This window comes from Syngnathus acus, chromosome 23, assembly GCF_901709675.1.
Source record: "Syngnathus acus chromosome 23, fSynAcu1.2, whole genome shotgun sequence".
Lineage (NCBI taxonomy): Eukaryota > Metazoa > Chordata > Actinopteri > Syngnathiformes > Syngnathidae > Syngnathus > Syngnathus acus.
The window spans coordinates 2,364,930-2,385,396 of NC_051107.1; the positions used below are offsets into that span (position 1 = coordinate 2,364,930).

At 42.4% G+C, this 20,467-nt stretch overlaps 3 protein-coding genes across 3 annotated transcripts; all 3 read right to left on the reverse strand.

The window, feature by feature from the left end:
- Positions 1-376: 376 nt before the first annotated feature.
- Positions 377-5,755, reverse strand: pkp2 (plakophilin 2). Its single transcript, XM_037243672.1, has 13 exons — positions 5,434-5,755; positions 4,611-4,681; positions 3,649-4,166; positions 3,447-3,582; positions 3,171-3,378; positions 2,925-3,102; positions 2,244-2,361; positions 1,998-2,176; positions 1,758-1,932; positions 1,478-1,631; positions 1,212-1,404; positions 891-978; positions 377-828 (listed from the first exon to the last, which is right to left on the reverse strand). Exons 1-13 carry the CDS (start codon positions 5,627-5,629, stop codon positions 760-762), a joined length of 2,283 nt encoding a protein of 760 aa, XP_037099567.1. The 5' UTR covers positions 5,630-5,755; the 3' UTR covers positions 377-759.
- Positions 5,756-8,280: 2,525 nt separating this feature from the next.
- nudt4b (nudix (nucleoside diphosphate linked moiety X)-type motif 4b) lies at positions 8,281-14,409 on the reverse strand. The gene is made up of 5 exons (XM_037243681.1): positions 14,013-14,409; positions 10,333-10,443; positions 9,886-9,930; positions 9,597-9,684; positions 8,281-8,987 (listed from the first exon to the last, which is right to left on the reverse strand). Exons 1-5 carry the CDS (start codon positions 14,106-14,108, stop codon positions 8,758-8,760), a joined length of 570 nt encoding a protein of 189 aa, XP_037099576.1. The 5' UTR covers positions 14,109-14,409; the 3' UTR covers positions 8,281-8,757.
- Positions 14,410-18,319: 3,910 nt separating this feature from the next.
- On the reverse strand, positions 18,320-20,254 carry ube2nb (ubiquitin-conjugating enzyme E2Nb). Its single transcript, XM_037243682.1, has 4 exons — positions 20,098-20,254; positions 19,007-19,253; positions 18,793-18,933; positions 18,320-18,722 (listed from the first exon to the last, which is right to left on the reverse strand). Exons 1-4 carry the CDS (start codon positions 20,125-20,127, stop codon positions 18,655-18,657), a joined length of 486 nt encoding a protein of 161 aa, XP_037099577.1. The 5' UTR covers positions 20,128-20,254; the 3' UTR covers positions 18,320-18,654.
- Between the last annotated feature and the right edge of the window lie 213 nt (positions 20,255-20,467).

Consider the following 20,467-nt stretch of genomic DNA (forward strand, 5'->3'; position numbering starts at 1 on the left):
CTGCACTGAAATAGCTCTGAAACACACACACACAAAAAGCGAATTAAGAGATGATTAAAAGTTGACTGGAGCGAGTTCCGCAAATAGAAAGGCTGAAAGTTTAATCAGAGTGTTAAAGCACTTCAAGCATATGGGATTCAGGGGAATTTATGCATCACAAGTTGAAGGCCGCTTGGGGACAAATTGAAGGACGCAAAAATTTAACTGAATTAAAAATGGTGCAATACTGCTCTCTAGAGGATCCAAAACCAATGACATGCCCTTGAATTGAAAATAAATAAATATTGTATTCACCTTTCAAATCATTTCTTTTGAATACAAAGACGAGTAATCTATATAAATGTGTTTGCTAGTTAATGATCTGACCTTTTCCCTATTGTTATTCAATATGATTTATTGAAAGAACACAATTGGCATTCACTGTCACTTACATAATTGGGTGATTTGGCATTTAATAATGACATTAAGAGCTCGACTGTTTTGGTGTAAATCTCAAAATGGTAAAAGAGATGCCGGCTTGATTTTAGTTGCATGATCTAATCTTTACGTTACTGTTTAAATGTGGTTACTTTTTGTTGTTGTGAGTTAAAAAAAACAAGTGCCAGTCATGTTTTATGAAGTGCTATGTAATAAGAAAGGATATAAAATAAAATAAACTACTAATGTCCAACTACTGAAAAAAATGTAAATTCACTTCTGTGAAGTTCAGTTATGGACATAGAATAAGCGTCCAGAGGTTCCATAAAAACGACATTTGCTTTAGTTCAAGATGGAGTTTACAGCCTTTGTGGTCCTTGCATTGATGAAATCCGATTTCCTGAAGCCATACTGTTGAATACAAAGCGATACATTTTAAGTTGAGGCAAAAGAAGGCCTCCAGGAATGCTCACCATCTTGTAGGTGGCATGAAGGTCACTGTGCTTCCACATGGAGTGTAGTAGGAGACATGCAGCGACACCTGCTCTACTTGGACCGTAACTACAAAAAGAAGTGATGAAATAATGACAAAAGGAAAAGAAAAATATTGTGCGTGTTAATTTTCGAAAGGAACAACTGTGATTGGCATTCCTCAGGGAAGCGTTTAAAGTCCACTCATTTTTACAAAGGTCAAGTGATATGTTTGACCTTCAGTGTTTTTAATAGTAACTCATATCTTCAAATGGAAAGCCAAACACACACACATGGAAAATACACAGGAGCTGCTGACTCACCCGTTGTCTTTTTTGCTGATGTTGCAGATCTTTGGGAGGGCGTCCTGGCTCAACATGGCTCGGATGTTGTGCACGCCGCTCTGGCTCAGGTTAATGAGAATGTAGCACAGAGACGCCGTCACGTCCGAGGGCAGGTCTCTTCCCGTGTCATTATTGGGCAGGAGCTCCACCACCTCTGGCAACACCTGCGTAACTACAAGTAGACATTTGGCGCATTTTGTTATAAAACGCTTCTGATGGGAAAGGTGATTAGAGTGACAACAAACCAATATCAGGGTGCAGCTCAGAGAAGCGAGACAGATTTCTGATGAGCGACACGGCTGTCCTCTTCACGTCACGCTCGCCCTCCTGCAACATTTTTCTCACGTGCTGGAGGCCGTTCTCTTTGTGGACGATTGTGTAGGCAATAGCTTCAGTCACCTTGAAAAAAAAAAAAAAGTTAGGAAATTAAAAAAATAATAATAATAATAACTCATTTTTCCACAAGAGGGAGCCAAAACTTTCCTTTTTAAATTAACAGCAATATGAGGTCAGGTCAGCTCTCACCTCTCCATTGCCGGCCGTGATGTTCTGCAGAGCTCCGATGGCCGCCTCCTGCGTGTGGTGGCGCCCGCTGCGGGCGATGAGCGACAGGTACATGCGGATGATGATGGAGCTCCACAGCCATTCCATGCCGCGGGGGTTGGCCTTCTCCTCCAACAGCGTGCAATGATGCTGCTGCCCACATATGCAATACATGATGGATGACCTTTGAGATCCAGTAGCTGTACTTAATTAGATTTCCTCTGATGAAAGATATTTACTTCTTTGGTCTTAGCGCTGCGTTGTGCAAAACATCCGACCGCTTTGGGCTTGGGCACCGCGTCTTCTTGCGTGTGCAGTAGTTGGGTGGCGTACTTGTCGGGCAACACGGACTCGATTTGATAGGACAAGTTGTGCAGGATGCACACGCAGTTCTCTGTGGACTTTTGGAAAATATATTTTAATATCGGATGCGAGTGTCAGAAAAGGAAAGCGACGTTTGACGACAACCTTGTCATCGGCCTTGTAGTCAGACACGGTCCGTCGGATGTAGTAGACGAGAGAGTCGATCAGGTTCTCGCACTCCCTCATGGCTTTCCTTCCATCTGGACCGGAGGAGCTCAGGTTTCTAGACACAAAAACGTCAGGATAAGCGGCAGATGGCAGTCTAACTTCACAAGAGCCTCTTTGTAAAACAGTTCAAAGACAGAAGAATACCGGCTTGCAAACTTGAAAAAAGGAGAACTTGAAAGAGAGGACATGATGAATAATTCAGTCCTTCAGTCTTTTCAAACAACACAGTCATGCCACCACCATATGTAAGGTTTATTACACCATTTTTATGGCTTTGTAATGCTACATAGTCTCTCCATGGCAGGTGGTCTCAGACACTTCGCGAGAAAAAAACTAACATTACAGCAGCTTATCAGTCAATTTATGTCTGTATTATAATGCCCCCTAGTGGCCAAATCAAGCATAAACCAGAAGGAGCAGTCATTGAATGGAAGCAAAAACAAATTGACAATTTAAAAAAACAAAAAACAAAAAAACACACACACACACATTGGAAACTATTTGGTGGAGCGTTAAATTTGTATTCAATACATTCAATGCATTTTTTTAACGTTCTTTTAACTAGGTGAAGAAGACAAATTTCTACGCAACCGTCAATACTTCACTCAAGTGACGTACCTGAGGCAGCCGGTAGCATTGTGGAAAACCTCATCGTCCGCGAGCAGCTCATCTTTAGGGTTCTCCCCTTCGGAAATGCCCGAGCTCGGCACCAGGACGGCCTGCGTAAGAACCGGCAAAGCCTCTCGAGAGAGGTTTTCCTTCAGGAGGTCGTGAGAGGACAGGTTCCACAGGAGGCCTGAGAGGTGAAAGGTCATCAAATGAGAAGCCACGCCCTTGATGCTACAATGCAAGTCGAGAACGGACCGGCAAGTTGTCTTCTGGTTTCTGTATCGCGGCTGTTCTTCAGCACCCGCAAAATGGTGGCTATGCCGGCGTGGTCCTTCACCTCCATCTTGTTGTCGCTGTTCTGGTACACCACGTTGCGCAGGGCGGCGGCGGCGGCACGCTGCACCTCCTCCTCGTCGTTGTGAAGCAGCTGCAGCAGTTTTTTGATGCCACGCATGAAATATACCTGGAAGAAGACTTTGAATGTAACACCAACTCATTTCACTACTGTATTAGAACGCGAGAGGCCCAAACCATCTTCCTGGCGTCTGCGCTTTTGAAACACTGCGATTGGATGTGAGCGGCGGCGCTGATCAGCGCGTCTTCGTTCTGCTGAGTAAGCTGACTGACGGCCTTCTCTAGCGTCATCTCCGGGGGCTTCTCGGACCTTCTGGCCGAGACAAGAAATCAGAATCTCCATCCATACGTTGGTGTACATAAATAAAAGAGGACTCACAGAGGTGAGAGATTGTTTGCTTGGACTTGCTGAAGCTCCACCCCCGCTCGTCCCACCATGTCCACCTCCATGCTGTTCCCCGAAGGCGGGTACGTGTTCAGTCTGAGAAGCCTTTGACTTTTCGACATCCACGGTAACCCATCACGTAAGTGAGGGGTGACCGCCATCCCCTCGTTCTGCTGGAAAGCCGACTCGTTCCAGCTAGACTCAAACCCGCGCTGGCGAAATGACGCGTCCGACCAAATGCGGAAGCTCCCGTTGGCGGGTGAGGAGGGGTTGATGGCCGCCCACCGCGGGGCCTCGGAGAGCGCGTAGCGCTGACGCGAGGCCGGCGAGCGGCCGAGTTGAGAGCAGTTCCTGTGGGATAGACTACGGACGGGCAGGGTGGACGTGCTCAAATGGCGGAAATTGAAATGGTGCTGAGCCTTGTCGGGCGTCCTAGGAGGGGACATTTCGACTCTTCTGGACGGCCTCCGAACACACTCGCTGGTTGACAGAGAGCAACCGAAGCCATTTACCTGTGGAGTAAAACACACCTGTAAAACTATTTAAGATTTTTAAATTGAATAATTACAATTCAGAATGTACCGTAAACATATTCAGCTGAATATTAGAATCTAATTCATGTGACCGCTTGAAAAGTTCACTTATTTGCTATTTTTATGCCGTTTGGTTATCGAATTGAGTTTTACTTAGACAAAAGTAAGGCTTTGACACCATCTTGTGGACTTTATAGGCATTTAGAGTACAGTTTAAACCTTTTTCTCCATCCCACAAATGGTTTAGTCGAAACAAAATAGTCAAAACAATAATGTAAATATTACATAATAAACTATAATTAAAATGCAATAAATATTTAAGTTTGTCAAATAAATATACAGTGAATTAAACTATGTGAACTTTAGCATTTTCCTGTTTCTTTGACATGATTTAATTATTAAAAATACAATCACAAAGCATACCACAGCGTGAGGCCTCAATCCATCCGCAGCGTCAAAACTCTTGGCAAAGCTTCTCTGTAAGTGAACGCCGCCTGAAACAAGTCGAGGTGGTTGAGTGGAGAGTGTTTAGTTACACACTACTGTAATCACACGTTGGCATCTCAACTTCCTGGGAAACCGACTGTACGAGTAAATAAACTACCACATGCATCCGCTGATTCGCATGAGACTTGGATGGAATGATGACCATGCATGACATCTAAGGACATCCAAAAGTAGGTCATGTAGTATGACCGCAATAATTACCAGTATTAAAATAATACCTGTGACAATGTCATTCAAAACTGAGCTCTCATTGGTCAAACAGGATGAAATAATAAGTCATAAAGTGACTCAAGTCCAAAGTCTATGTTTGCATAATCGATAAAAGTTAAACATTTGATTCTCTTTAAGCCAATGAGATGGCTCCATGTTGCTTTTGGGCGAATGGATGAACTTGCAGGAACCTGTTGGACCAGCATAATACTATCTGTCGTGCATTCCATTGTAAATGTTTGGAGTCAATGAAAGGCCTCAATAGAAAGTGATTGCCTTTTGGAAAAACACCTTTTAGTATTATTTACTTATCACAAAGTTCTCCTGAGGGTGTGGCTCTTAAAAAAAGTAAGTCTGTGTTCAGTGTTACGTGATTTACTCGATTGTGTTGTTGTTTAGTTATGATAATTAATTTGAGATGAGCGGAGGTGGAGTTTAAGTAAAAACAAACCCCAAGCGCGTGGGTTGTGATAATATTTACAGTATGGGGTGTTAAATTTGTCATAATGCGAAATAATAGGAGGATTACCATTGGAAACACTTCTCCTCGACTTCCGTGACAGGGTGAGCTGAACCTGCTGCTGGACCCGCAGGCTGCGGTCACTGGACGGAGGACAAGCCGAGGACCAAGCGCTCGGCTCGGCTGGCAAGGCCAAGGTGGTGTCGGTGTCCAGCCGGTGGTGGGCGAGCGTCGGTAGGGCCGACTTGAAGAACAATTCGTCCATTTTTCACCTCTTCATCGCCTCGCTAACATTGTTAACATGAACAAAGCGACGCCATTCCATGATTTGATTCTGTTTTGTCCTCCTGAAAAAAAATCCATCCGGTGAATTGTGACGTCATACCAGGCGGAGTTAAATTTACCTGTGGTGTCAAGTGACGCCATTGTGTGGTTACATTGAGGCTTTTGTTTTGGTCTATGAGACACGCCCAGTCCCAACGGGAAAAAAAGGTCCCGCTCAGTTTACTTAAAACTTTTATTTGTCCGTAACAATTGAAAGGAATTAAACCAAGCAATGACTGTACTGACAGGGCCAAATGGAGGGATCTACTTTTTGTCTCCGCCAGATTTACTTTGCCGCCGCTTCTATCATATCGCGAGATTACGTTGATTAATAATTTCATAAACATGCAATTTTACATAAGTCTTTAATAAATTATTGGTATAATGCTCATTGGTGATTGATTTAACAGGCCAATCTTGTTAAAGCTTGTCACCTGGAGAAAAAAAAACACCATAAGCATTTACAGTAAGAATTTCCCCCCATTTAATGTTGTTTTTTTTCAGATCTCCAACACAATATTTCCAGTTTAAAGTCAGTCATTTATCATAAGAATCAATAACATGTCTCCTGGTTTGCTTTGATTTAACATTCAAAGTTGCCCAATGTGACAGAAACAACGAGGCTTGCACCAGTTTTACATTCATTTGCATTAAATACATTAAATTTCGGGTGACTGAAGGTTCAAGAATTGCCTCCAAAGTTACATTAGGGGATTTAACTCAAATCTATGACGCGTTAGAAGTCATTCATAAGTCACATTAGTTCAACAAAACAGTCGACACCACACTTTTCTTCCACATAATTAAAATCTTAAAGGTATATTCTTTTATAGGTCTACATGAAATGTTGAAATTTGGCACGATTCACATCCGTAACAACATTTTCACACAAGCATTTTAGTAATATTTGGATATTATGCCAAATGAAATCATTTCCTCCAATTCTACCAAATCAGAGTTTGGATTCAAGGCTATTGTTATTCCGTTAACGGCTTTAGTGAGTTTTAATGTAACACATTCAAACCATTTTCAGGACTGTAGAAAGCACACAAGGGGGGGGGGGGGGGTGCTGTTGGGTGGGTGGGGGTCCAGTTATTTGAACATAGTTAAAAAGATACAAAACAGTAAGTACAGATCATTCAAGTTAAAAACACAATCCCAATACGTTTCCCAAGGCTAATTCGAGCGTCGTCATTCAGCCGTCGACAGAAGCAGCTTCTGTCTTTTTGATTTTTTTTTTTTTTTTTTTGGCAGAAAGTATCAAGCGCCTGACAAGCCTCAAGCACCTCATCAAGGCAACACCATATGATAAAAACAAGAGCAGCTATAGTGAGTTTAAATGTTAAAACACAGGCCATCGATAAAGGTGAAGCAGGAAGCAGCCTGTGATGGACATTTGATACTGCGAAGAACTTCAAATGGTTTGAAAGGTGGGAACCAGGCGACTTTTTCTCGCATGACATCATCATTATCATCGGCGGACGCTTGGGCTAAAGTGTAACGATAAGCACGACGGTGTCGCTGTTAGCAAAACAGCATTTCCGACTCATCCGCTTGTTTACTTGGACTGAGGTAGCGATTCACAGAAAGCCTCGTGTGACCTTTGAACTGGCCCACCAAGGGCCCAGAAATAATCATAAAACAGTTTTAGAACTAAATAAACAGTCAACACAAGTTAAGTCAGCCAAAAAGAGGAGGCGCTGCAGAAAGTTTGTGAATTTTCATCATTCAATGCCAGCTCAAGAAAACAATGGACCTTTGACTTCTTTAGCCGTCAATAGCAACAAATGAGTTAATTAGAAAATACCATTCTATTTATTGATTATTATGTTATTATTCTTAATGTTTTATGTCCGACTTTTATGTACAGCCCTTTGTTCGTAAGTGCGCTACAAATAAATAGGAGTTGTGTAAAGTCAGATTTTTAACTGACACATTTCCAATTATTTACTTATTTGAAGTATTTTCTTTTTTTGTTGTTGTTGTTGTGAACCACACTGTAAATTAAAATAATTAATAATTTCAGTTGGAACAAATTTTAAAATATAAATTATTTACATTTTTTGGAACAAAGTAAGCAATTTGTTTATGCCAAAACAATTTTCTGAGTTGTTTTTCATATTTTTAAGTTGAGGATAATTAAAAGGACCATTACTTCCGGAAACTAATTTCATTGTTGAAAATATTTCATCAAAACTTATTTAATATTTTGTAAATTAAAATGTTATCAAGGTTTGTTGCCTAAAGGTTTGAACTACTCCCCTCCGGACGGCGTTATAGAGCTCGGTACGCCAAAACCAGCAGACAGCTTCTTCCCCCAGGCTGTTGCTCTGATGAACTCGCACCACTCATAGAGTCTCAGAGGCATTACTGTGCAATAACATCCTGCTCTTCACACCTTTTGAATTTGTCTACACTGTTTTTGCCATTATTCACATGTCCTGAGTGTTGTTAGTCACCTATATGTTGAACAGAGGGTGTGTTTTACCGAAGTCAAATTCCTTGTTTGGCACGCTCAAACATGGCGAATAAAAACTCTTGAATCTTGAATCTAAAGCGAAAAACCTTTATAATAAGGGTCGAATTTTTTTAAACAATTTTCATCTTATTGACCTTTTTTAAATTACGGCACAAACGTCCCGTATTGAACGGCAACTCGCGTTGACTTTTAAATAGTTTCTACTGAATGAAAACTCAGGAAAACGAGCGCCTTCTACGCGGATGATGTCAAAGCCATCGTTGTGTCTGAAAACATTCTCCGCATGGTCATGCTTTGTGTTTCCTGACCACAGAGTGTGCGTGTTGTGCCAAAAGAGAACAGAAACATTCATACAAAGTACTGTAAGGCATGCCAGCAGAGTCCGCGGCGTCCTCCTGCTCGTCACGCTGAGGGAAAAAACGTGCGAGTCGGCCGCATGAGCGTTTGCCATCTTAGCGCTCCGTCTCGTGAGTCCTTCTCAAGTTCTGACAATGGCTTTGGTCCGTCCAGCAGTTAAGACTATTTACACACTTTGTCGAAGAGTCCAGGTTCCATGCGAAGCTGTACAAAGACATCGTTGGGAGTGGTTCCTATCTGCGAGAGGAAGCCAGCATGCTGCCCGTGGAGGGCGTGGTTGCCGTGGCGCTGTAATGCGGGTAGTTGTCGTTGGACGGCGGGCCGGCGAGGATGGAGTTGCCGTTGGTGGGCGAGCAGCTGAGCTGGAGCTGCTGCAGTCGCCGCAGGTACTCGGCGTGCACGGGCTTGTGGCTCTGCAGCACTTTGATGGCCTCCTCCACCGTGAACCACTCGCGCTTGCGGCCTGCGGGGGGAGACAGAGGACGGGTGTTGAGAAGTGTACAGACGGCGAGCCACGTTGCTGACAGCTCAGACGTCGCTGCACTTGAGCTTAGTGGGTTCGGATTTATGTTGACCCACACATGCTATATATTGCAAGGGGTAAACAAACTCCTTGGCGGGTTAGCATACTGAAAGAGAGCCGCCAAGGTCGAAAAACCGTAAGGAATGTATGCCCCTCCTAAAAATAAAAATGCCGCAGACAATCCCGAAATGTTTATCCTGATTTGATTTTTTAAAAAACGTATGTACAGGGTCGCCAACTTTCCACTAACAACCCAGACTAAATTTAGCTTCTCTTCAGTATTGCAAGTACTGGTGCTATTTTGTGGCATCTGGATGCCATAGAACTATGTTGAAGTGAGTTTGTTTACAGCCCATAGCACTGGATGATATAAAAGTAGTGCTTTGCCGCCATCTCCTGCATCAACAGTCAATTAGTACTTGTGGATTTGCACTATTTTGCTGTCCCAAACACTATTTCCTTTTTCAGGTGAATTTTTCAGCACAATAGTGAAGATATGTTTCACAAAAATAAAAACATGAGACTGTGGGAATTAAATGAAAAAGGCACCTATGTTGACCGAGTCCTCCCAGGCCTCCAGCGTCTCGGTGACGGTCAGCACGTACACGTATGTCCGGTGCTTCCGATCTTGGTTTTGCTTTTAGGAATGAGAGGGACAACAAAAACAATATTTGAAAAATCAAAAAAAAAAAAAAAACACCTGGGACAGCCATTTTGTTTGAATGTATTGTTGCAACAAAATTGACCCAAAAAACTAATTCTAGCAAAATTACGTTCTTGAGATACTAAAAGGTTGCAAAATGTTTTTCCTGGATCACACGGCAGCATTAATTCTCACCTCAAACACACCAAGCAGACGTCCTAGCTTGCCCTTGACACCAGCCTGAGGAAAAACAAATAGAAAGCTTTTAATGCTTTGTTTGTTCTGTGTCGATTCATGCTTTTAAATTATATTCCTGTTTCCTTGGCCCAAATCCCATTTAAAAAAATGCCATTAAAATCCCTCTCGGAACGCCTGACGCGAGTTTATTCACTCGTGCACTTTGGAGAAATCAAGACCTGCTGTTCTACCCGGGCTTTTTGCCAAGCGGGCCCCGCGATCGCTCGGGAATCCTGCGAGGATCCAAGTTTAGACCGCCGTCATGCCTGAGAAGACAAGGGTCCCGGCAAGCGACACCTCGGCCGCAAATACCCTCAACCTCAGACGCATATCCTGACCTCAGCCTGCTCAAATGGGATGTGGAGGTGACCTGTTTGCTTATATATATTTTTTTTTTTTCCTCACCTCCTCAAAAACTTCCCGTACCGCCGCTCCACAAGGCTCCTCCTCGGGCTCCATCCCTCCCCCGGGGACGATCCACTGATCCGGGTGCCGACTGCTGCTGACCAACAACACCTGTGCAAAAAAATAAGCCAAATAAAGCAATTTTATTTTCTTTCTATGTCATGTCAACAAAACCTAGCATAGGCAGTTTCTACAAGTTGATCAGCAACAAGCGGGGGGGGGGGGGGGGGGTTTGAATTACACTAGCTGCAGTGTTTCAGGCATCGGTTTCAGGATGCCTCGGTGACATCGTCGAGACAACACAGCTGCTGTAAACATTAGCACACTTTTGACGCAGGTACTATTTAAAAAAAAAAAAAAAAAAACGTGTGTGTATATGCTAACAAGCAGTTAAGCCTCCCTTTAGCAGCTTTTTCCACATTCATAAAAGAATATTTATGTTCAGCTGAACTTTTAGAAGGCAACGATTTTGTATCCAGTTGCTTTTATGGCACAGATATACATTGACCAGTGAGTGTATACACGACACCAGATGGGTCATGAGGAGCTAAAATTAGCTCAAGGACATACATTTGCAGGCTTGTTATTACAAACTGCTGACTTAAGCTTTGCCAGAGATATGTAGTGACAAATCCACTGTAAAATAGTACCCCAAAATATTCCAATAAAAAGCAGATTGCAACAGATGGACCCGCATGTGATCGCACATAATTGGAGGAGTTGGCGACCTTAATGGGATTTGGGCGACGAGCGAGAGGACTCGGGAGGGTCACGGTGACTGGTGCTTTCTTCCGGACACGTGCAAACATCTTCGGGAAAGTGTCTGTATTGTATTTTTTTTTTGCATACCAGTGCGGTGGTCCTCAAACTGGGGTCTGCAAAATAATCTATTATTGGGAGAGTTTTGCAATCTGAAAAAGTTAAATACAACTGAACTGTGTTTGAACAGCAATTATTTCACAAGCCACTAGAGGGAGCCGGTGCACCACTGTCCTATGGCATTTATTGGTTTACATGGTAGTTATATTTAATATGTGTTAGGATTATTTGGAGAGGGGAAAAATTACTCTCCCTGGAATCAAAAAGTTTGAGAGCCCCATCCAGATGGGTTTACAGTGTACAACAGGTGTAGTGTACAGTATTGGAAAGGTGCACAACAGAAGAACGTGACCTGCAAGGTGAGAACAAAAAGCCGTATTAGGCACCTCAAGATTTTTTTTTTCTTGGAGATTTGATCCTTAGCGTCAAAAAAGAGGCGATATGCGAGTACAAAACAAAAGCTGGCATGGTCGGGACAAAACACAAAAGTCCGCCAACGGTTGCCAGGCGCGCGGGGGACAACACGGGGACTCCATTTAGTTTGGCTAGAGGAATGTCGCGAAGCTAATCTACATACTACAAGTGTGTTTAATTTGGACTTGCTGATACGCCAATTCATTTTATTATCATCGAAAATGGGAATAATGAAAAGAGTCATTATGCGCTAATATTAATTACGATGTCAGTTCGATTAATTGTTCAGCCCTAGTCGAAAGTGTCAAAACACTCACGACAAAAACAAAATAACTCACACTGTCATGATAGATAGGTCAGAAGGCAAGTGACAGCTGGACTGGTACCCAGGTTGAATTTGGAAAGAGAGTCAGGATGGGGGGTAAAAAAAAAAAAAAAAAAAATCGAAACCCCAGAAAGTGTTTCCCTGCCTGTTGAGAAATTGACACCAGTTCCCAGAGTGGCGCTTACTTGCTTGGAGAAGGCGGCACTGGCTCAGTCCTCCAGCCACTTCCAGTAAATCTCCTCAATGGAGAGCTGGTAAATGTTGCGATAAAATTAGCTACATGCACGTCGTTTACACTAGTGGAGGTGACAATACGCTCGGCAAAGGTCTGAAGATCTTCGTAGAATTCAGCACACAATTTGATACATGTCTATTATTGTCATTTCGTTTAATGACATTTTATTTATCTTAAGTACTAGAGGTATCGGTACTTGGTATTGGTACTCAAAGGACTCTGAATCGCCCCCAGTGACAAAGCGACAACAAAACTTCTGAGCAGGATATTCTGGACACCATAAACACCTCATCCAACCCGATGAGGAACGTCTGTAGCTGTCAAATAAAAAAAAAATGGACTCCTAAATGTCAGATGGAATAGCGATCGCACTTTCACCTGGTATCCACAACTAACAAGTCAATTCTAATAATTGACAAATCATGAGAACTGCATTTGATTCCCATCCTGTAGAGTTGCAGGAGTCAACGTGGCTCTTCTTTCACAACAAGCCTCTTGTGTGTCCAGGTGGCGGGGCATTGATGGGGCAAAGTTCAACATGTAAGGCAGCTTTGGGCCTAAAAATGAGCTCTTTGTTGAGCTTCCTTAAAATGCTTATTGTCCCACAGCCAATAAATATGACATAACTGTCCTCTTTGATTCTTGGAAGACTTTTTATTTTTGGTAGCATTGACAAAACAAAATATTACAGATGGTAAATGGGCAAAGCGGTAATTCTAGTTTGTCTGTGACTTCACTTTTTGTCCTGAGGCTGCACAAGTTTCTTTTGTCAATTTACAATCGTGATGAACTGTTGGCCAGTAGATTGGGGATTACAATTTTAATCCAGACCTGCGCCATAATTATTCATAAGGAATAACTCATGCAGGTTAGCCAAGAGGTGTTACTTGAATCAGACAACATTGTTATTTCCTACTGCTTCATATTATTATGGTGAGTCATTATTTTTTATGGTTTGCCCATTTGCTTCTTATTGTGAAATCTTGCTGGGAGACATTTAGGGCGAAAATGCTTGATTTAAGGGTATTGTGACATATTAATGCGAGTTAGCGTTCCCCTTCATCGGTAACTATAGGTCACAGATAAGAATATCGACGCAAGGGGAGAGTTTTGAAGTCACAACAACTCAAGCCGATCAGCTCATGTTCGTTATTTACATGCTATGGCCCCTTTAAATCATCATACGCACCAACGCTATGCGCCAAACTGGCGGGTTGAGATGCAGTAAAATACATGAATGCCCTCTAGTTACTACACGCCTGGATAGTTTTATTATCAATACTGGATGACACTTGATATAAATTATGAATTCAACTCTGATATTAAACGCTAAATACACATGAATAGATGTGAAAACCCGGTGGACGTGCAAAAAGTGCCTCGCCCCCTCACAAGCGCACGAAATCCTTGGCGGAAGACGAAGAGACACTATTCAAAATAAAAGCTTCAATTCATAGAGAACTATTGTTCCGATATGATAAATCACGGGAAGTGCATTATTTTGAAAGTCCGAAACCCGAAACAGGGAGAAAAGTGCTACTATTTTGGAAACCCCAATGACGACGCTGTTTTTTTTTTTGTTTTTTTTTCCTCGACTCCTCAAACTAGCCCAAACTGGATGATCCAAGGCGCATCAGTGGAAAACGAAGACAAAAACACCTGAAAATAAATGAAATTCGAACCTACATTTACATACGCTGTGACGCATTTAGTGACAATCACACTTCACGTAGGAATTGCTCAAACAAATGACGTGATTTGAAGTCACGACCCCAGTTTGTGCGTGATAAACGGCACGTTAGGGACCCAGAAGGCCCCAAAAGTAGCGCCGTGGGTGGCTTCTGTTCGTAGCGGAGGGCAGCGCACTGCCAAGCGGCTTCCCCTTACCTCGTCTTCACGCTCGTTCCTGAAGCACAGGCACGCCGCTCGCTTCTTGAAACCCTCGCCGTCGTACGTCCGGGTCTGGTTGGGTTTCAGCTTCATCCTTAATGAACTCCTCACCCGATTCAGAACCGGCGACAATTAGGAAATGAATACCAAAATAAATGTTAGCAACACAGCCGCCGCATCACCGCCGCCGCTGCTGTCTAAATCCGTAGAGTCATGAGATGAGAAGAGGACTAGTTGGCGCTTTTTTAACTGTTCCTCGGTTGGTTATAGGTATGTCGTATCTCCAGCTGCTGGTTTAAGTTGTCTGGTAAGCAGTGAATGGAGACCCCCGCCCCCGGCAGGGATTTTATGTAGACGGCCCTCCTCTGGGTCCATTTGCGCATGGCCGCTGACTCAATACACATCCGAGTGGAGTTTGACATCTACAAGACACGCCCCGATTGACATAATGCGATCTCATTGGATGAATTATTGTTGATGGGCGGGGCTCTACGTCAAATAATCGCGATCTGATTGGATGCTTTGTCACCGCTGGTGTCCCGGCATTCCACTGGCAAAATGCCCTAAAAGATATCAATGGAGGGCAACCATAGAAATTCCCGATCAAATATTTGACAATATAAAAACGCAAAAGCAATCAAAAGATTTAAATGCATGTAATGACTCTTCATTCAGTAATATCGTAAAGTTAAAAACACAAAATAATATATCCTCTGATCTTTGGGCAATTCCATGACATCATTGCAGCTTAGTTACACAATTGATACAAAACAAAAAAACAAAAAAAGGAAGGATACACATATCATCACATACAGACAACTTTTACTTTTCAAATAATAAGCCTCAGGCTTAGGTTGTGTGCAAATGTCAAGAAAATGACACAAGTAAAACACATTTGTCAGTCAAATGTGACATTTGTAGCACTTTAATCACTTTTCCATGTTGGGTGAGTTTCACTAGAAAGCTTTAAATGTCAATTCCTGATCAATATTTGTATTCCGGATGTGGTTCAACTACTGAGTAGTGTGAGCTCACTAGCAGGAGCAGATTATTCCCTTTCACCGACAATAATTGGTCCAAAAAATTATTTCTTTAAAAGAAGCAATCCTTCGACATATACTGACAGACAGAAAAATACATTTACAAGAAAGGCTGAAATTTGTTATTTGGTTTGTATCAAACTGATCCTGATGAGATCAGCGACTCTTATTTGCAAATGATGCAAGTAAACAGGCACTCCCGCTGACTAAACGCGTTCAAGTTAAATATGTCGCACATGTCACAACACTCCCACGTTACACTCAGTGTCAGGCAGAAGCTACGCGATAGCAGATGATTGAACAATGCAGTCGCCGCACTCATTAACTTCACTCTCACGATAACAAACATATAAATTGAATGAAACGTCGAAATCCTGTCGACCCGAAACACGAGTTAACCTTTCACCTGTTGTCCGAGGAGGATCCACATCATAAAAGTTGAGATAACAGAAGATGAAAAGGCAGACGGCCCTGAGGGAGACAACAACATTGATCAAAAGTGGGACTTGTTTGTGAAGTTGCAGGAAATATGCCAGAGGCTGCAAAGGGCCTCTGTTGTTATGAAAATAACTTGTCAGGATTGTAGACACACTTCCCGTCATCTATGATCCGATCAATTGTGGTTTTCTAATCCCCTTAAAATCGCCCTTACGCCCCCGCGGAGTATGTCTTGTTGACATTTTTTGTCTTGCTCTAATGTGTTCTTGCTTGTTCCAACAGGGAACTGTACTTTTTTTTCCGACCGTTATCAAAACAACACTTATGCACTTCCGTGAAAACCACAATAAACATTATATTGGTGTTGACTCCTTTTCAACATGAGTTTGAATGCGATTGGTTAATCTGAATCATGATTACATCATCACTTTGATTACATTATCTCAGTAACTCAAAAAATTTTTTTTCCCCCAGTTAAATTGAACGAGATATCGTTGAAATCATTTATTTTGGACTCTTCTTTTTTTGAACGTAGCATTTACACAGGGGTGTGTAGACTTTTATAGTCACTGTCGATAAATATAGACACACTAAATTGACCAGACTGACCTTATTGATTTGAATATTGGTGATGTCTGAAACACTCTTGTATTGACTTTTTTTTTTTGTATTGCCTAAATGTGATGAGGTGTACTCTGTACTGAGAACAAAATGGTGGCTCTGTTGGGCAATTATGTAATTACCACTAATTATGAATACAATTAAATGAATGTTATTGGTTAAATTTGGTCAATTTATGTTTACATACAGTGTATGAATTGGATAATAAATCAGATGGACAATAAATTGTCTCATCATTACGGGAAGTGTTTGTTATCTTCCGGCACAGCAATGGAAAGCAATTTTCAAGTCTCCTTTTAGCCCAAGTGGGAAGGGAGGGGAGGGGGGCAGGACGTCCTCTAGCCACGCTCGCGTCACAAGTCGGCAATCGCTAACAACTGGCGCATCATTGTCACTTTCGAACATCAGTTTTAATCTCATTTAGCCGCGATGATCTACTCGGATTACGCAGGGAAATCCTCGGCTGATTATCCGGGCCGCCGCGTCTCTATGAACTCGGTGACCTCGAAAGGGAGGCCTACCTGTGGCGACACCTGCTCCACGTTGCTCCTACACATGCACAGGAGCGATTTCCATCATGTCCACCAAACTGCTGAATGTCACATTGAGATGCAGAATGTAGCAGCGGACGTGAACTGTGATGTTTGCGCTATTTTCAGTACGTTTTGCCCGTGACATAACTTGACCTCACATCAGTATTCACACTGCAGCAAAAAAGCTCCCCGTGAAGACATTTTGTCTCAGCCTCATCCCTCCCTGAGGTGTGGTGCTGATTTATGAATGAGCTGTTATGTAAGGCGAAGGGGGGATAAAACGACTTGAATTCAGGCGATGCATGGATGGAGGCGAGGAGGGACTTGAAAATGGGTGTGGAATTCCAGTGATATGTTCAAAGGGATCCCGATTTTTATTGTGGTGCTTTGCGGCATAGTGACAACGCCTTAACGCTATTCATGATTTGGGCTGACATTTTAAGTAAACTTGTGATGTCAACATGGGGTAAAGGTGTTTTATCATATGCCAGATAATCGACTTTTGGGTAATATCTGATTTCTCCAATAATTTTCTTCTACTCGTCCACCAAAGAAAACATGTCATGAAACTATAATAGAATTATGAATTATTTTGAGTTTGTAAATTTTGTTTTGAGGACATCCTGAGATACCGTCCCTCCCCTGCAAAGAAAAAATATCCTAGAAAAAAAAATCCTTCATGTTTGGGCTGTTTTGGAAAAAAAAAGATGCAAAAACTGCAATTCACCATCTTCTCCCGCAGGTGGTGCAATTGCTCTAAGAATGGCGTAAGCAGGGTTATTTTCACCCAAAATTGAGTTTTACATTGGATTCAGGCAGTTTTGTTGCACTAAAGTTGAAGTAATTGGACTCAAAATCAATAAAATGATGACCTGACTGATTTGAGGAGCGTAACTTAAACTTAAACTAAAGTATCGGGTGTTCAATAAATGCTGAATGGACCCTTGACTGGACGCTTGTCATCACCTGTCAGCCCAAAATGTTTTTTCCCTTTAGTGGGCCACTGAGACTCGATCCAGCCCAACTATGTAAAGGATGCTTGCCCGTGACCCACTGACGTCATTGGGTGAGTCGTAATACCATATCACGAGCAAGGTCATCCAAGCAATAAAGGTCACGCGTGACAACAAGTCCGGTTTTGATGAGTTAATCATTACTTATTTTTGCGTCGTTCCCTGCAGACCCAAACAATTACTTGGTGTTGCCAGGGGAACCCGATAATAAACTTTTACGGAATCACACGATTTAACCTAGATTATTCGTGCTGTACCTGAGAAAGAGACAGTTTGGAGTTTAAATCACAGTAGGTGTTGCTTGTGGCGCCCTCTTGTGGAAGTCTGTGGAACACAGCAATATAGATATGTTTTTTTCGTTATTAACGTAGCCGCAACCAGAGATTAATCATAATTTTTTGTTTCACTTACTTTCATAACGCTTTGGGTCAATTTTCACACAACCGGTCCATTCTATTTGTGGTCAAGCTGTTAAAATGCTGTAGCTCCACCTAGCGGGCAGAATCGTGCACTACTCTGCATTTGCAGCCTTTTAAAACATTTCATCTCCCTTCAAGGAAATAGTTTTAGCTTTCAAAAGGGATCACAAAACAAAACATGGCATTAAAAAAATCCATTTTGAGTGTATACGCCATAAAAAAAAATTGACAAACGATGCATGTATTAAAAGTAGGACAGCTTTAATGCATGATGATTTCGTACCAGTGTGCGCCTGGCATTTCCATGACACTCAACACACATTATTCATCTTAAGACTGTAGTGAGGAGGGTGTCATTCTGTCCATGCATTTAAATAGCAACACAAAGGAAGACGAAGGGTGGAAGGAGGGAGCGGCGCAAACACACATTAAACGCATCTTATAAAGGAAAACAAAAAAAAAAAGTCACCCCCAAGGTCTGCAACAGTAGATTTCTTTCAAATAGATGTGGACTTATAATCTTATTTTGTCCGTCAATTTCAAACATTGACAGAAGTACGCATCGTTGATCACATTCAGACGCCGGTGCTGCTACTGTGACGGTCGTTGCTGCAGTTTGCGTACATCTTGGTCCATGCTCGGGCTGCGAGGGAAGGGCAAATAAAGGAATCGTAAGTGGTGAGAAACGGAAGATGATTTGGAAAATGACAAACCTGTCTCAATGGCCTTGCTTTCGCTTTTCTTCCACTGCTCGGCGACGTCGTTTGCTAGAGGGTCGTCGGGATTGGGGGCACTTAATAAAGCCTGGATGGAAAGCAACACCGTGCGGATTTGCAGCGCCGGAGACCACTTCTCTAAATGAGGAAGGGGAGAGCATTTAAAAACGTACAGTAAGAACCAAGATAGGGCAAAAAAAAATACGTTTACCTTTCAAAATGTCTAAACAAATTCTCCCCAGTCGGTCAACATTCGGGTGGTAGATTTTCGTCATGAATCGCACTTTGGGGGCTGCCATAGGGTACTCCTCTGGGAGAAACAGTTCAAGTTTAAAAGTGCCACCTTCGAAGGGTGAGTCTTTGGGTCCGCCGATGTACACGTGGAAGTAGCGAGCGTTGCCTTCGTCGGGCGTCGCCATGATGCCGGGTACGGGTTCTTGCATCAACCGCTGCGTCTCCTGAAAACGAGTCGGGATTATCGCACGTCACGGTTCATGTGACACTTGTGATAGGAATCCCTCTAGCGAAAGAATGACTTAAGTAATTGACCAAAATGTAATTTTGAAATGGATTCAAACATATTTAAATGAAGCTATGCAAAAAGCCAGTTTCCACATTTTCAGGCCTACTCAGAGAGTTAAGTTTGAGCAGAAGTGTGTTAAAAAAATTCATAAAAATACTCTTTGCTTTTATGGCCATCATCTCGTTGAATTTTCTCTATTAAAAAGTATATTATACATATTTTAATGTTAATAAAACCTTTCAATTAGCAAAAGATGACTTCGACGCTTTCAATGTGAGGTCTGAATGGGAGCATTCAGAGCAACAAGGAAGTAGTTATAGCCGTCAGTTAGCTTTGTTATGCTACTCGCCGTGAAATCCTGCTAAACTTGATTAAAAGCAGTTTTGGTGGTGTGGTAGTCTGAGCCAAACCCGCTCAATAAACGACCCTGAGTGGGCCTTGATAAGTGACTTAAACTGAGCCTCGCTATGTGGATTTCTGCAGATATAAGTTGCTAGCCTGGAGAATCTTTCATAGCTCCACTTGAAATGTGACATTATATCCATGTTCCCACGACACGATCGCAAATTTATAAAATGGGGAAAAAAATGCAATCAGACGTGGATGATGAGAGGTGAAGGAGCAAAAGTGGCAATCAAAACACACGAGACAGTTAGCCGCAAAGCTAACCATGCTAACGTCAGGATCCGCGTACCCGAATTTAGCAAAAATGCCCTTTCGCGATGAAATTAACACCGCGGTGCACCACCCACGTTCAACGGCGCGATGTTGGTTTGTACCTTGAGAATCCTGCGAGGCAAACCAGCCATTTTGTGTGGCTTTTTTAGTTTCTTTTTTCTTCCAATATATATATTTTGAACCGTGCAAGTCGCCTTCTCCTTAGGCTGGATGGACTGAGCTGCCGGGGCGGGTCCCACCACGCCCGCTTCCGGTTTCGTGTGACGTCACAGAGAAAAATGCAGTCGGTCAGGACCGTCTGCTTCTTGAGTTTTCAAAAACAAAAACAAAAACAAAAAACAAAAAAAAACAAATTCAGAGACACGCTCCTATGACTAACTTGCTCCGACTATACTGTCCATTTTCTTTTGTTCTGATTGATTTCTTCCTCAAAACAAGTATACATGTAAATAAAATATACATTTATATATT